The 17,332-nt window shown below is 40.5% G+C and overlaps 2 protein-coding genes across 5 annotated transcripts in view; one reads left to right on the top strand and one right to left on the bottom strand.

Moving 5' to 3' along the window:
• PLP1 (proteolipid protein 1) overlaps nt 1-17,332 on the bottom strand; it is a 76,272-nt gene that overhangs the window by 14,235 nt on the left and 44,705 nt on the right. For 2 of the 4 annotated variants that reach the window (XM_069943311.1, XM_069943314.1), the window contains exon 1: nt 4,414-4,632. In XM_069943311.1, the coding sequence (XP_069799412.1) occupies nt 4,414-4,625 (212 nt within the window). In that variant the 5' untranslated portion in view covers nt 4,626-4,632. Of the gene's footprint in view, nt 1-4,413; nt 4,633-10,008; nt 10,075-17,332 lie in introns of those variants that run through there. The other 2 variants (XM_069943312.1, XM_069943313.1) reach the window with 2 other exon arrangements.
• TEX11 (testis expressed 11) overlaps nt 4,383-17,332 on the top strand; it is a 241,959-nt gene continuing 229,009 nt past the window's right edge. The window contains exon 1 of the mRNA XM_069943309.1: nt 4,383-4,687. Within this exon, the coding sequence (XP_069799410.1) occupies nt 4,619-4,687 (69 nt within the window). The 5' untranslated portion in view covers nt 4,383-4,618. The remainder of the gene's footprint in view (nt 4,688-17,332) is intronic.

Raw genomic sequence — 17,332 nt, 5'->3', positions numbered from 1 at the left:
ATACACATACATACAGTATATATAGGCTGCGTTCACACTATGTATATTTCAGTCAGTATATGTATATTTCAGTCAGTATATTTCAGTCAGTATTGCAACCAAAACCAGGATTTGTTCACACAATGTTGAAATTGAGTGGATGGCCGCCATTTAATGGCAAATATTTGCTGTTATTTTAGAACAACGGCTGTTATATTGAAATAATGGCAGTTATTTACGTTAAATGGCGGCCATCCACTCAATTTCAACATTGTGTGAACAGATCCTTTCTGTGTTTTTAATCCACTCCTGGTTTTGGTTGCAATACTGACTGAAATATACTGACTGAAATATACGTAGTGTGAACGCAGCCCCCACATGATGTGTGTAGAAGCCAGGCTTGTATATAAGGCCCCAGGCCTCCCCATACCCCTGTTGCTGGGGCTCTCCCCTCCATCCAGCCAGGCACAGCTCTGCCTCCTCTATGAGAGGAAGCTCACATCACGCACATCATGGCTGCCCTCCATCCCAGTGATGTCTACACACACATCATACATAACACTGTCCCCAGCATCCTCCTCAGGGGGTAAGGGGAAAGCACTGCTGCATCACATTCAGGAGGCTGGGAAAGCAGGGTGACAGGTAATGATCAGCCAATATCCTCCTATATACACTCTGTCTGGTTGTTTAGTAAGAAAGGAACAACAGAATGGCCATACAGAACACTAGGAAAGCTGGGTGACCGGCAGGCGTGGTCAGCAGACCCAAGAGAAAACATAGTATAGTAATTACTAGCAATGGATTTCATATTTCCTACTCATATCTCAGCATTCCTGCAGCAGCCTGTATCTCAGCCTCCTCATGCCTGCAGCAGCCTGTATCTCAGCTTCCTCATGCCTGCAGCAGCCTGTATCTCAGCCTCCTCATGCCTGCAGCAGCCTGTATCTCAGCCTCCTCATGCCTGCAGCAGCCTGTATCTCAGCCTCCTCATGCCTGCAGCAGCCTGTATCTCAGCCTCCTCATGCCTGCAGCAGCCTGTATCTCAGCTTCCTCATGCCTGCAGCAGCCTGTATCTCAGCCTCCTCATGCCTGCAGCAGCCTGTATCTCAGCCTCCTCATGCCTGCAGCAGCCTGTATCTCAGCCTCCTCATGCCTGCAGCAGCCTGTATCTCAACTTCCTCATGCCTGCAGCAGCCTGTATCTCAGCATTCCTGCAGCAGCCTGTATCTCAGCTTCCTCATGCCTGCAGCAGCATGTATCTTAGCTTCCTCATGCCTGCAGCAGCCTGTATCTTAGCTTCTTCATGCTGCAGCCCTACCAGGGTGAGCTCCATCTCCTCCCTCCAGAACATGACTGTAAGACAGCCCCCTATGGGCCCGAGGCTCCTCCCCCACTGCGGATGGTGTACCTGGTGCTGAGCTGTGCAGTGCTGGGCACAGTAGTCCGTTGTTAGGAGCCCAGGCTGTGAGTATGAGGGGCTGATCCCCTCCTCCTGCCTCCTCACAGGAGGATGAGAGAGACATGGTGCCGCCCCCGGCCTGCCACACACTGCCCCCCTGTGGTGGAGGACACTCACTGCAGCTTCTGACACAGAGACCCGAGGCTGGGAGCTGTGCGGAGTGATATGTCACCTGTAGCTGTAATGTGTAGCGGCCAATAGGGAGGAGGTGATGGCGGGAATCCAGGCAGCAGCAGCATCTCTGTAGTGTCCTCTGGCAGAAACACAGCACATCTAACTTCTATTTGTTGTTAGATGTGCTGTGCAGCTCTCTGCCGGAGCGCCCCCTAGCTGGCCGGGATTGAGGCGCCCTGTGCAAGCGCACAGGTCGCACACCCCAAAGGCCGTCCCTGCCTAGCAGCCACAGTAAAAACTGACATGAATAGCAGCCGCTCACCACTGACCGTTCACACAATGGAGAGCTCGGCTTTGGCATTGTGGTGCATATGGTGAATTGGGATGTCGGCGCACAGGGCTGCGTCCGCATCTCAATTCAGTAGAATTGAAGTTCATCTGGCTAGTACTACAATAACGGCCGGAATGATCTTCACATACACCGGCCATTCTGTGACACGGCCAGGTCACAGAAGGGCCGGTATCTTACGTATGTTACCAGTATGAAGCCTGAAAACAAGAGAAAAGCCAAAAACATGCTACAGCATCCAAAAAGTTCAACATCATTGGTCTTGCCAGTTTTCTGGCACTATGCTTGCTGGACTACATGTGCCCACACTTGGTTTGCAGTACAACACAACCCTCCCCTCCTTGTGAGTTGCATCCTTACAATAAGCTAAATGCTGGACTCCTGATCTTTAACTTCTCTTTATTCTGCCTGAAGACATCCAGTAGTCATTATCACAGTGCACAGTGTATATGAGACCACAGCAGAAAATCACATATAATAGGACTACTACTGGATGTCAGCAGGCAGAGGAGAGGGAATGTTTATGGATCTAGTGGGTGGCACTATAATCATGGTGGGAATTAGAGGGTGTCACTATAATCATGGTGAACACTATTTGTAAGAGACTCCTCCTTCCCTTCCCATATGGTTCATGTAAACAAGTCCCTGGCTGGCTGTATCAGCAACTTTGTAGCAACTCTGTAATGCTAGGAGTGTTAATCGAGTTCATAAGCAATTTGACCTGAAATGAACTTTCCCAGCATTACAAATTTGCAGACACAGCCTGCCAAGGACTTGTTTACATGAGCCATCTTGGAAAGAAGGGGAAGTAGGGGTTCAGAGCAGAGATGGAGAAAACAGCTTAGACACAGATTTCTTTGTCTTCAGCAGAAAGCAGCAGCTCAGAACTGAGGGAAGTAGACTAAATAGATAAAAATAAGTATGGAATGAACTGTTAGTCTCCCCATGGGCAGCAACATATGAAAAGTTATGTTTCAGCAGAATACCCCTTTAGGGTATGTTCACACTTACCGAATCCACAGCTAATTTTCTGCTGCAGATCCACAGCAGATTCCATTTAAATAACTGAACACAGCATCAAATCTGCACCATCAAATCTGCTTTGGATTTGCTGCAGATCTGCTGCGGATCCTGTAGGTGTGAACGCACCCTTAAAGTCTTCAGAAAAATGTTTGTGCACACATTGAAAAATATAATAAATATATTTTTTTTTACAATGTGTGCACAGTTAGCTGTTTTCCATAGACTTCAATGTAGCACATTATTAGATTTACCATTTTATATATAGTTTTTTACCTTGATTTCACGATGTGTGAACATAACTTCAATATTATATTTATATTATGCTGTACTTTTCAAGTCAGGCATCCAACTACCATTTGAATTCGTTTAAAGGGGTATTCTGAGAATTAACTTTTCTTTTTTCTTTAACCCTTTTATGCTGCAGCTAGTTTGGGCCTTCATGATTAAGCTAATTTTTCAAAATCTGACCTGTCTCACTTTATGCGGTTATAGCTCCGTGATGTTTTAACGTTTGCAATCGATAAACCTATACTTATCGTCCTTGCTCCCCCACTGCCACTGGTATCACAATATGCCATCTATTCCTGTAGGGCAGCAATCACAATTTTGGGGTAAGCACGTTCTATTGGTTACCCGGCCAATCAGTGGCTGTGGTGGGACACTGCTATAGCCACTGTTTAGATTAACAATACCACTCTCAAATGCACTGCTCATTGGGGACCATGTTTAAACCATTTGCTTGAGCACCATTATTAAAAAAATAAGTTCCCAGAATACCCTGTAAAGTGAATGTACCAATAAACGCAGTAAACATAAATTTTTATACGATCTTATCAGCGCCACCATGCAGATTATGATGGTACCGTATGTTTTTAAAACTGCCACCTAGTTCTCAAGATCTGGTCCGGTTGCTATATCTGCTAATGAAGTACTTTGGTGCACTGACCAGCGTCACCCAGGGGAGGAGACATCAGTGCACTGGAGGCGCTGGACCTCTCTCTGGTGCACCAAAGTACTTCATTGCCATTGGTGGTTTGAAAGTAGGAAAGCACCATCAGAATCTGTTTGGCGGCATCGACCAGGTCATATGAAATGTTTGTTTACTGCTTGTGGTGGTACATTTTCTTTAATAAATGAAATTCACATCTTAACTACAAACAGGAGTATAACTTTAAATGGCTGGGCCCCATAACACACTTTTAATTGGGCCCCCCTCCCCCCTGACTGACCACTAAGCCGTCAAGTGTAGTCATAACTGCAAGCGCTGTTCAAGAGTGCTTGCTGTTGAATGGACATTTTCATCACCTGGGCGGCCGCTCAGCCTTGGGATGCTGCAAATGATGATGGCTCAGGGGGTCCAGAGTATTGCAGAAGCAGGCCACAGCCCCCCTGATGTGGCGGGCGCCATAGCAACCACTATGGCTACTATGGTTGCTATGGTGGTAGTTACACCACTAACTACAAATATTGTACATATAGAGATACTCACACATGAATTAGATATTCATATTCCTGGTAGTTCTTGGAGAAGTAGGTCTCAATTAGTTTTTCCGTTCCACTGAGGGCTTCATGACCACATCCACAAAACAAGGCAACCCCAGCAAAACAAAGGACGGTGGCAATAACTGAAGCAACTGGGACTCCAACCATGCAACGAATGCAACCATCGTGCCAGCCTACAATCAAGACAATAAATGACATTGAAGTATAAAGGAATAAAAAGGGCCACTTACCCCTGTTTTGAATGTGCGCTCCGTAACAAAGTAAGTAAACAACAATGTTCATAGTGAATGATTAACAAGCCACAGAGTAAGGGGGCATTCACACTTTCTGTAATAATGGTCTATGCAGAGAACAGACTGTGGTACAGACTGGTGCCGGTAATCTATCATCCCGGGCGGCGGGGGTTAATGCAGCCGGCACTTACATACTGGCAGCGGGATGACAATCCCGCTGCGAGTATGTAATTGCATTGGAATTCACAGGGGATCGATCCGCTGCCGATTTAGCTGCGAATTTGCAGCGTTAATTATGCTGCGGATCCGCCCGTGTGAATTTACCCTAAGGCTATGTTCACACATTACATCTGTGTGTGCACAGAAGATTAATAACAGCCACTGTCAATAGAACAGCAGCCGTTATTAATTGACGAGCATATTTTTCTGCACGGCCGCACCAAACAACGGCCGGTGTCGGTGCAACGTGTGCATGGAATGGGCGGCAATGCATTGATTTAAATTCTATGCCGCCCAGGCATATCATCCCTACTTACAGACCTTGCACAAAACTGAAATAGATCCAAATAGGATGGAAAATATAAAGGGAGGACTATTTTATTGTAGATCTTCTTCTGGTTTTGGCACAAAACTACAGTGGCAGTTAAAAAAAAAAAAAATCGCCATGTGTACTTTGTTTATATTGTATAGCCTTTGGTAATATCATGTAATCTGCCAATGTCCTGTTTCTTTCTTTTTTTTTTTTCAACTTTGTATTACCACCAGCTTTGGCCAGAAAATCACATTAAAATGAGTTGTTAGCACAGTCATGTTTAGGCCACAAAAACATAATTCCTTTGCCAATGGGGGGGGGGGGATGTTAACATATACCTATATAGACCAGGGATGGGAAAACGTTTGGCAATCCAGCTGTTGGCAAAGCTACAATTCCCATTGTGCCTGGACAGCCGAAGCTAAAGCTTTGGCTGTCCAGGCATGATAGACATTGTAGTTTTAGAACAGCTGGAGAGCCGAAGGTTCCTTTGCCCTGTTATAGATTCTCTCACTGTTCCTAATTGACTTTCCAGCTACACTTTTGATTCTGTGTTTTTTTCTTCCTATGGAAAGGATTGGAGGTTGTGCAGGTAGCATTAGGGACAGTAAGGGGGAGACCAACATTGGGCAACAAATTATATTTTTGCCAAACTTTCTGTTCAAAATTTCTTTACATTTAATTCAACTTTATTAATTAGGCTTTTTTTTAACATTACAATGGTACCTTGGTTTAAGAGTAACTTGGATTAAGAGCGTTTTGCACTTCAGGCTGGGGCTTGCATCAGGTGACAGGACTGTTGAGGTAATCTCTTCATAACTGTAACCCCTCTCTCCCTGGAAAGGGAGTGTTACTATACTGTGCCCACATATGTCCTGCTCATTCCTTCATGCTTTCTGCAGTCTCTGTCAGCCCTTGTGTTTCCCATCCTCTCCATTCCTGCTATAATGTGCCTGCACTCACACTCATCTATACACACTGCTGCTATAATGTGCCTGCATTTCCACTCACAGCCATTTACACTGCTGTATAGAAAAGTTTCTGTCACTGTCCTCCTGCACAGCTCTGTGATTCCCACTTCCTGATTGGCCCATGCTGAACACACCTCCCTTATCCACTGCTGTCATGTGACCACACAAACCTCTGACAGCAGCCCTGCTTCTCTATTCTAGCCTGTTGAACTACGCTACTGCATTATGGGGATCTGCATCTCCATCCTATATCTGCAAACTGCTGCTGTGTTTTCAGGTTTATGCACTTACTATACATTATATACCACATGTTGATTGCTATACTGTACAGTAACTAATAATATCACATATTCAGCGGTTTCTAAATGTTTGTTTTACATGTTATTCAGAATTTAAAAAAAAAATCATTATTTTTGGGTTGTGGAACCAATTGTCTACATTTCAATGATTTCTTATGGGAAAATTTGCTTTGGTTCAAGAGTGATTTGCATTACAAGCACAGTCCCTGAACATATATGCTTGTAATCCAAGGCACCACTGTACCTTAGGGCTATGTTCAAACACACACACACACACACACACACATACACACACACACACACTGTAAAATAGAAGCAAAATACACAACAAAATCCGTAACTTTTATGTACAAATATGTCTGTATTTTCAGTGTAATAAAGCGCTCTATTAAAGTCAATTGAAAATTGGCTGGCAGTGCACACACCATTATAGAATAACTAGAATAATAATAATACTGGTGTAAAAGAATAAACATGCTCATTATTTACAGCCTGCTTTTGCAAAAAATGCATTTTTCTTCACCTGTTCATTGTGTGTGCACAATGTAGTGCCAGTAGTGCACAACCTGTGGCCGTCCAGCTGTTGCAAAACTACAATTCCCATCATTCCTGGACATCCTTTGCCTGTCCAACATGATGGGAATTGTAGTTCTGCAACAGCTGGAAGGCCACATGTTGTGCCCCACTGAATGTTTTCTGCAGTTGACAGAAAGACCAGCCAATTTTTATCTGTTGTTAAAAATCGAGAATTATGTATCAGATGTACATAAATATATACAATTTGGTTAACATTGTGACAGTGTGACACTGACAGGCCTACTACAGAACACTGAAGGACCATTACTAGAAATTCACTCAAGTTTATAGAGGAATAAGAACATCCTAAATATATAAAAAAAAACTTTGCTAACCAAAAATGTTTTATGGGGAAAAATGTATACATATTTGGTATCAATTATTGCTGCATTGCTATAAAATTATTATACATTCTAATGTGCATCCTGCATCTAATATAAAATGTAAAAAACAACAGAGTGCATGCAATAAAAAAGACACACAGAATTTGTGTTCGTTCACTTTTCATTCCCCCAAATTTAATATATTATATCTTCCTGAAATTTATGTTTATTAAAATGCAATTGGTTGGAGATAGGTATTGATCAATTAATTAATCCTAAAAAATTGGATTTTAGGAATAGAATATGCCGATGCTATGCTATCTACCATAGACCAACAATATGTAGCATTTTATTGTTCACAGATCTATAAATAAGTTTTAAACAATGGAGCATAGTCACTCAGTGGAGTTTTATCTGGAGTATCTTCATAAGTGATTCCAAGAAAGCTGATGTATTTGAATTATTTAACAAGACTGTAACCCTTTTGTTTTGTCTTACAACATACTGTATTAGTATACAGAAAATATATTCATAACCTGTATACAATACACAGAACTCCCACAAACTATCACAAGAATAGACAATTAGCCTCTGTTTTACAAACAAGTGACTATGGTGAGGGGGGGCTGGCATGTCCTGACACTGGGTACCTCCCATGACTCCTGCCCACTTACAGGAACACAAAGAATATTGTGCAGTTGTGTTGATAAACATGCCACATTGTATGTGAGAGCCAAGCATGTTATAAGTTTTAACACTTAAGCAGTGTATTTGCATAATGTTGATTCGTGACATCATCTGAAAACTAAGATGCTGTAACTGTTTATACATCATATGCAATTGTCATTAGATTAAATACAAAGGAAATTTACTGTTATAAACTAATCTGGAGCTCTGGCTTGTAGTCAGAGCAGCTTTGCTGTCAGACATATTACACATATTACCTTTTAACAGCTTTATCTTATTTCACTAAATGTAAAATTATAAAAAAATATTATTTAAAAGAATATGTTATATTACAATTCCCTAATACAAATAGTAGCTTGAAAAGAAATGTTGCTTAGTATTGTTGGTCAATATTTAGCAACACACAATTTCATTTCTAAGCCACCTAAGCCATTGATGTGTGTTCATAATGTAATAGATGTTGATAACCCACAGTAGGCATGTAAAGACGTTACAATATGTTAACTGTACAACTCCTCTCTATATGCCCATTTACATCCATTTCAAGCCGCAAGACTTGGTCTGAGAGTCCCAGTCCGAGAAGACATTACATGGTCATGTGCTAATAAAAATTGCCACCTACAATACAACATTTCTGGCAACAACTCTGCTAAGGGCCACTAACTCTTATATGAAAGGAGTTGTCTAAAATAATAAATCTGTCCTATGTGTTAGGGTGTAGCTGTCTTCGTATACTTTATGAAGGGGAAGATAAACATTCAGATAAAGTTTAACACAAAGAGATTACAAAGCTTGAGTTTAAAGTTTAAAGTGGATTGATGGGTTATAATGTTTTCTGAATTTTAGCTAGATGGCTGACCATTTTTAGTATTAAAGTGTCACTGTCGTTATAACATTCAAAATCTAAATCAGCAGTAGATGTGATATAAAGCATATTTGCAATTAACATTCAATATTTTTTTAGTTATCATGGAAAACATGAGCCTAAACACCAGATATCCCGTGTTTCCCAGGTCATCTGCGCTCACAGAGAAGGCAGTCATTTGATTGATGGGCACATTGAGCCATGACTCTCTGTACTGGCTGGGACTTTATGTGTTTAGTCTCTTTTTTTTTTTTTTTTTTTCCAACCAGCACAAAACTAAAAATTTGCCTTCAAGACACTGGACCCGGATTTCTGGAACGTTCAGCTTTGTTTTACAGCATGATAGCTAAAAAAAAAAAATTAATGTAAATTGCAAACTTGCTTTATTTCACATATACTGTTGATTTAAAGTTTTAAAGTTATAACGACAGTGACACTTTAAGGGTTGTAGTAGAATGTCATAAATAGCAAAAATACTTCTAGTAATATTAAGGTTGTGAGATGGCAAATAATGAGGAGAGTTCTCCTACCGATTGATATGATCAATCTTTACATGGTTTACATTGTTCTTGCACTGTGGTAAAATCAATTCAGTTGAAAACCATAGATATTTCATTTTTTCTAATAAATGTTAAACCTATATAATACAATATAGCTGGTGCTTTGTGTTTTCTCTAACACAAATTATTTTATGTTCACATCTTAAGTTTTTGTTTTTTTTAACTGTATAATCTGTATATCTTATGTCTCCAACACATGGAGCTGAGCGCACTTTCCCTTAACATATTGTGCAATAAAGAGTTTCTCTTCCTTTTTTAATTGTGATATAAACAGAATAGAAACTTCGCTAATCTGTATCAACCAAGTAGTCATTTATGTTACTATCCATTTAAATAAACATGTTTAGCTATATTGTATACAACTCTTTGCTTTTAATTCCATAATGTTATAACCAATACCAATACACATAACACAAAATAATTACAAATGTATTAGTAATTCATGTGATCTTTTATAGTATTAGGTTATTTGAATAATTATTATATGTATGTTTATTAAAGATAGAGATAGATACATGTCAAACTTGTGACTTACCCATGGTATTCAGAACTGTGGAGAAGCCTTGTGAGACTGTCAGTTACCTATTCCTCTCTGTTACTGTCCCCAGAGTGTCCACACAGTGTCATTTGAATTGTTTGTATATGTTTGCCAAGCCCCTTAACACGTTCCTCTCCCCAGTGGTCATTAGAATAAAGCAACAGGGTGGAAACCTACCCCCATTAGCAAAACATTGGTTAAAATATATTCATAGTGGGTGTTAGCACCCAGATGCCAGCTCCCCCCACGTCACTAACTTGTGAAGGTTTATTGTTACTGTAAGGAGAGGAGTATAATCAAAGAATTATGTAAACTGTTAACCCTATAAAAATATAGCAAAAAAATATAGCTCCTGCTACAAAACATTTTTTTTTATTAGCTTTATGTCCGTTTATTTACTATCTCTTTACTAGTAAGCATGCAGCAAACTCATCCAAAGAAAGTGTTAATATTTGTTTCATCTGCCAGTATTGGTTGGGTTGTGGAAGTGAGAGGCAGCTCCTATCACTGCTTAGCACCCAGCACCATTGGAAGACCAGCTGCAGCCATAATAAAAGGCAGATCACTTCAGACACAATGAATAAGATATATCGAGCAAAGAGTTTTTTTATTACTTGTATACTATGTTATAGTGAATACATTAGATTGTTAATGCTGGAAGTAATGCATGTGAATTTACAAACATGGCTTTGCATTTAAAAAAAAAATAAAGATAGATAGATAAAGTAGGGGATAGACAATCAAATAAATACAATTAAATGCAATGGAATGAAATGAAGTGGAGCCAGAACGAAGATTTTAACTCCTTTTATCTCTCTGTTTTTGAGAGATGTTTTTTTTCCCCTAAGTCAGCCATAAGTGCAAAACCATCTGCCTGATGTGTGTGGGTGCCCCAAAAAGACACAACCTTGACCCATGGGGGCATGACGTCTAAAGTTGTCCTTTAATATGTGGTACCTAGATGTTAGCAGATCTTTTAAGTTTTGTAGGTTGCACAGTGAAATCTCTATGCATCAGTTGTTTTTCCATCACATTCCACAGATACATGATTGGATTAGGATTTGGGAAAGGTTGTGGTCACATCAACACTCTTGAAGTTCCTGTACAATTTTTTTTTTTGCAAAATGAGAACATTATGCAATACTATTGTCATTAAATCTTTTTGCAACAATATTTACGTAGATAGTGCTTGTATATGTAACGTTCAAGTAAATTTCAGGATCAAGGTTCTGTGCCATATTTTCCCAGGGTAATCCACATGTACACATTTGACTATCCACAGAATGTAAAAGAAAATCAGATTCATCAGACCTTTATTCCTTATGTTCTTGATGTCCATAAACCTTGTCACCCGTTCTTCTCTCCTAAGCTACTTTTGACTGGTACTATCCAGATAAAAGGGAGTGTGAAGCATACCTCTCAAGAGGAAGAAAACCTCTCTCATGCCTAAGGCTATGTTCACACAAAGTCAAAAATATTGAAAAGGTGGCCGATCTTCATATTTAAAATAACGTCCATTTTTGCCGCAAATTGACTGCAATGGCAATGCATTGAAGTCAATGAGAAGACGGACGTCCAATGCACACAGTGTATTGAATAACGGACGTTTTTGCCGCGGTTATCAAAATAATGATCATGATTATTATTTTCAGACTTTCAGTCTTTTGCAAACAGTGAACATTTTTTATTAGTAGTTCACACACAGTTTTCCTTTTATCACCGTTCTTTCTCTGTCTTTACTATTAAATTCAATGGACTAAAAGTCACACCCAAAGTTCAATTAGTAACCCCAAACTAAAATAATGTACAAACACCAGTCATTGCTAAATAATGTCCGTTATTTTAGACTAAAAATAATGGACGTCATTTTATACGGAGCTGAAAAAACGTTGTGTGAACATAGCCTAAAGCTGGGTGCACTTCGTTTCTTGCAGTCCGTTTTTTCATCCATTTTTTTTGCATAAAAGGGACAAAAACAAATGTATTTGTGAGCATCCGTTTTTCTGAGTCCCCGCCCACATATACCAATCCTCAGGTGATAAAAACGACTTTTTACCAGAACAAGCACCATGAGGTGTGATATAAAATAAGTAATGAAAGCTGTAACATTTACCCTTTACATCTGTGGAGAGCAGTCAAAATGCAAATAGGCAGTGTCACTTTAAGTACAAATATGGCTGCTAAGTTGCAAGTTGTTAAAGTGCCAGATAATAAGTATAAGTAGATTAGTGGCTAAAAAGTGTAATAAAGAGTACACTGGTAGCTGGGAACCTATTCCGAGCTGGTATTCCTCACATTAATAAAAGGGGCATTCCTATATGGGACAGTTATAGCATGTTCATAGGATATAACATAATTGTCTCCAAGATGTCCCCACTTCTGGAACTTGCACCCAACTTTAGATTGGGGTCTCCCCAGCCTACTCTCACTAGCCTTGGGGGTTGCTGGATGTGGCCAGGAAGCTGAGAACAACCAAACTAGCGGTTTTAAGAAATGTGTATAACATTCATTGACTTTAAGTGGAGTTCTATACCTGTTAGCACTGTGCACTGTAAGTTACTTGGTTAATGCAGCTACTGGTTAGGGCTCTCTCATGTAGAGAAACCAACAGTCCCTCTTTTGCCGGGACTATCCCATTTTTGAATGGACAGCCGCGGCAAATTAATGTCCCGGTTATGTCCCGGGAAGCCCCACCCCTGTGATGTCCAATCCCGACCCCAGATCAGCATCTATACTTTTATCTATTAGTATTCCTAATAAGACTTATAGTAAAAAGCAAACTGCTTTGCCAGTAACTCTTTCAGCTTGAGGCAATTATTCTATCTCCAGCCATTAGACATCCACTCCCTACTGACTCCTGAAGGAAGATAAGATGGAAGTGTACTGCAGGGAGCCAGGTAAGTATGTGTTTTGTTTTTTTTGTTTTTACTAATGATGGGGGGGGGGGGGGGGGTTAAAGCATCAGAGAGAAGAAAGAAGGCTCCCTCCTCCTCCTCCCCTGTCCCATCTATCCTACACAGAGCTGCTGTTTGCATGCAACTGCTCTGCCTCTGTGTGAGGGGGCCTGAAGGGAGGAGAATTAAAGCGACTCTGTACCCACAATCTGCCTCCCCAAACTGCTTGTACCTTCGGATAGCCGCTTTTAATCCAAGATCTGTCCTGGGGTCCGTTTGGCAGGTGATGCAGTTATTGTCCTAAAAAACAACTTTTAAACTTGCAGTCCTGTATGCCCTAAGACTGCAACGTCCCTTCGTCCCTACTCATCACTAGGAACGCCCCAGGCAGGATTTTTCCTATTTCTCACCTGTCTGAACACTGCACAGGTGCCTTAACGATCCAGTTCATGGGAAGTGTTCACACAGGTGATGAATATTCTAGGATCGTTCCTAATGATGAGGAGGGACGAAAGGGGTGTTGCAATCCTAGTGCATAGGTACTCTAGGCCATGCCCATTTGACACAGGGCTGCAAGTTTTAAGGTAGTTTTTTAAGGACAACAACTGCATCACCTGACAAACGGACACCAGGACAGATCTTGAATTAAAAGCAGCTATCCGAGGGTACAAGCAGTTTTGGGGGGGGGGGGGGGGGCAGATTGTGGGTACAGAGTCGCTTTAATAAACAGCAGTTTTGCCCTGGATGAGGGGGTGTAGTCTCCAGGTCAGGTGCTGCTGCTGCCCTTGTCGCCTTATACTTAGTTTGCATTGGTGCATTAGCCCTTTTAATGCTTTCCTGTTATTAATCTAACTGTAATTCCTAAAGAGGAGTGGTGAGGGAGTTACCCCACTGATTTACTACTGCAATAAACCAAACTCAGTGATAAGAAGATGGAAGGAGCCAGAAAAGGGAATTTTAACGGCATGTGACCCCAGACTCTTTGTCCCTTTTAGGATGCCTGTTTTCCTCTCCAGGCTCCTTGTCCTCCCCATCTGTCCCCTTTAGAGCTCTTTATGCTCCTACAGGCGCCTCTGTTGAATTCAAACCCATCTATTCTTCTTTATGCTCCTCTGTCACTTCAAACTCCTATATCCTCCTCCAGGCCCCTTGGTTCCATCCAAACTTTTTTATTCTCCTCCAGATCGCTCAAGCATCCAAAGAGTATGGGCAGCTTTAAAGGGGAACTAACAGCAGTTTAGGAAACTTATATTTCCGTAGAGCCTAAAATGTTTGTCTGGCACATTCTGTGGAGACTTTTTGTGTTTGGGACAAGTCTTCATGATGGCTTAGGCCTGATGAGGAACAAAAGAAAAAGTGAGTGACTCCGATTAGAGAAGATGCCCCACGTGAGTCACTGGATGTCACTGCACTGTAATCTCTTATCTTAATCATCTACTTTGTCCCTATAACTGATTATTATTTCCAGCAAGCAGCTTCAGAGAAGGGTATAGGGAGAGTGAAGAGCATGATCTCTAAGGCTGTGTTCACACTACGTATATTTCAGTCAGTATTGTGGTCCTCATATTGCAACCAAAACCAGGAGTGGATTAAAAACACAGAAAGGATCTGTTCACACAATGTTGAAATTGAGTGGATGGTCGCCATATAATAGTAAATAACGGCCATTATTTCAATATAACAGCCGTTGTTTTAAAATAACAGCAAATATTTGCCATTAAATGGCGGCCATCCACTCAATTCATCATTGTGTGAACAGATCCTTTCTGTGTTTTTAATCCACTCCTGGTTTTAGTTGCAATATGAGGACCACAATACTGACTGAAATATACGTAGTGTGAACCCAGCCTTAAACCACTTACTGGAAGTTATAATCAGTTATGTGGATAGAGAAGATGACTGCTTGCTGGCAGTAGAGAAGGATATAGAGAGAGTGATCTTCTCTGTTCACATAACTGATCACTGGCAGCAAGCAGAGTTTATAATTGTCTCTCCATTCTCTAATAAATAATATGATGGGGGCCTGATACTGGGGTTTGTAATATGCTGGGGGTCTGATACTATGGTCTGTAATGATGCCTTGTATTGTCCTAACTGTAAGGTCCATACAATATGAACAAATAACGGAAAAATTAGCAAAAATTCACCAATGACAAGCCACAAACCACACCACAATAAGCCATACCCTTGTTCTCAAAGTTGTCCCTGGAAAAAAAATTCAAATGTTGGCAACGATGGAAATGGCAAAAAGAGAACTCAAATATTGTCACACAAAGCCATAGAATGAGGGTTCTCTGAATATTGTGATACCTAGATTTGTTCCTATAGCACTAATGGAAACAGAAGATGCACTTGTCAACTATTAAAGCCAGAGCTGAAGGAAAAAGGTATTTGGTGAGGAGCAAAAGGGGCTTGTGATGCAAAGGGGCACATAAACTTTTAAAAAACTGAATGCTATAATACCTGTGCCCAAACTTCTAGGGAGAGGTCTGGTGAAAAATATTTCTATCCGATTAATTGTTCCTTCACATGGTCATACCACAACTCTGCTTTGTACAAAGCCATAACAGGGGCACTTTAGAGGTTCACTTAGTAGGAATTTAACCCCTTCAGGACCGGCTAATTTTTGTTTTTGCGCTTTCGTTTTTTCCTCCACGTGTTTAAAAGGCCATAGCGCTTGCATTTTTTCACCTACAGACCCACATGAGCTCTATTTTTTTTGCGCCACTAATTGTACTTTGCAATGGCAGGCTTAAAGGGAACCTGTAACCCCCCCCCCCCGTGCCGGGGTGAAGGCCGCCCAACCTCCCGCTAGGGACTCTTAAACTTACCCCTTCTCTCGAAGTCCCGCACCTGGAGCCCGGCGGAAGCCCGGCGCGTGCGCTCCAGGAAGTCCGACGCCCATAGAAAATGAATGGCTCTATTCATTGCATAAAGTACGATGCAAAACCAAAAATAATTAAATGTGTGATTAAATTGAAAAAAACATTTTTATTAATTTGGAGAGGTTTTGTGTTTACACCATTTGCCCTATCGTAAAACTGACGATTACAACGATATGTAACTTGTGTAACTTTTATTTTATTTGATGGCTTTTAAAAAATTAAAACCTTTTTAAAAAAAATAAATGTCGCTTAAAATCGCTCTATTTCCATGCTTATAGCTCTTTTATCCTTTGGTCTATGGGGCTGTTTAAGGTATAATTTTTTGTGCCATGATCTATACTTTCTATTGGTTTCTTAATTGCGCGTATGCAAATTTTTGATCGCTTTTTATTACATTTTTTCTGGATTTGATGGAACCAAAAATGCGCAATTTTGCACTTTGGCGATTACACACACGGCGATACCAAACATATTAGTTTATTTATTTATTTTTATTAATAAAATGGAGAAAGGGGGGGATTTAAACTTTTATTAGGGGAGGGGATTTTTTATTAATAAAAAAAACTTTTTTTTTTTACACACTTACTAGAAGTCTAGTCTGACTAGTCTAGTATGACTGCTCTGATCTTTCATTGACTTCTAGTATGACTGCTCTGATCTCTCATTGAGATCTATGCAGTATAGACATACTGCATAGATCAATGAGATAGGCACTCTATTGCTTTCGGCTGCTGCCATGATTTATGCCATGATTTATGCCTGTTTGCAGCGTAAACCATAATAAATCAGGCGTGAGAGGAGGCCTAATATCTTCCCTGCCTTGCCATGCTAATCAGACGAGTGGGCTTATGTCACAGAAAAGGCGCTGATTTTTCCGTATGATTTGCACAAAAAACTGCACTTTTTCCTGTGGTGTAAATTAGGGTGCATAATGATAAATGTGCCTAAATGTGTCATATTGGGACTCCATATGCATGGAAATATTCTCCTCTACAAGCACTACTACTACTACTGGTACAAATGGAAGAGCAAAAAAAAAAAAATTAAAAGAGGGAAATGTTAAAAAAAGGTCTAATGTAACCATATCAATACCAGATTAATTGTTACATTTCCAATACAATGTGCAAAGAATGTGAGTTAATCCCTCTATTCAGTTTGTCACTTTGGTTTATGACTTAATATTGCTAATGTATTCCCTTTCTCTGACAGTCCCTTTTTAGTTACAGCTGACTTCAGTTCTGGGTGCCAACTGGTGTCGGGAGGCGACAGTGCCAGGGATGTTATTCCTTCACATTGTCACATAGCCAAGGCAGAAACAGAAACCCCTAAGATCTCTAATTTTTAACACTTAGCTGCAGAAAACTTGTTGTTTTTAGCAAAGTATGGGGGTATGGTGTATACAAAAAAGAAATGTAAAGGCCTAGTGTAGGAATATCTTATAAAAGCACAACATGAGCTGTTCATTCCCACTTTTGCTTAGTAATGTTAGTTTGAAACCCATTGGTTTAAATTGCAGCTTCCCAGCAGAGAATCTAAAAGAAA

Source organism: Dendropsophus ebraccatus, chromosome 10, assembly GCF_027789765.1.
Source record: "Dendropsophus ebraccatus isolate aDenEbr1 chromosome 10, aDenEbr1.pat, whole genome shotgun sequence".
NCBI classification, from domain to species: domain Eukaryota; kingdom Metazoa; phylum Chordata; class Amphibia; order Anura; family Hylidae; genus Dendropsophus; species Dendropsophus ebraccatus.
The sequence above is the reverse complement of the archived record's forward strand: the minus strand, read 5'-3'. Positions and strand labels throughout refer to the sequence as shown.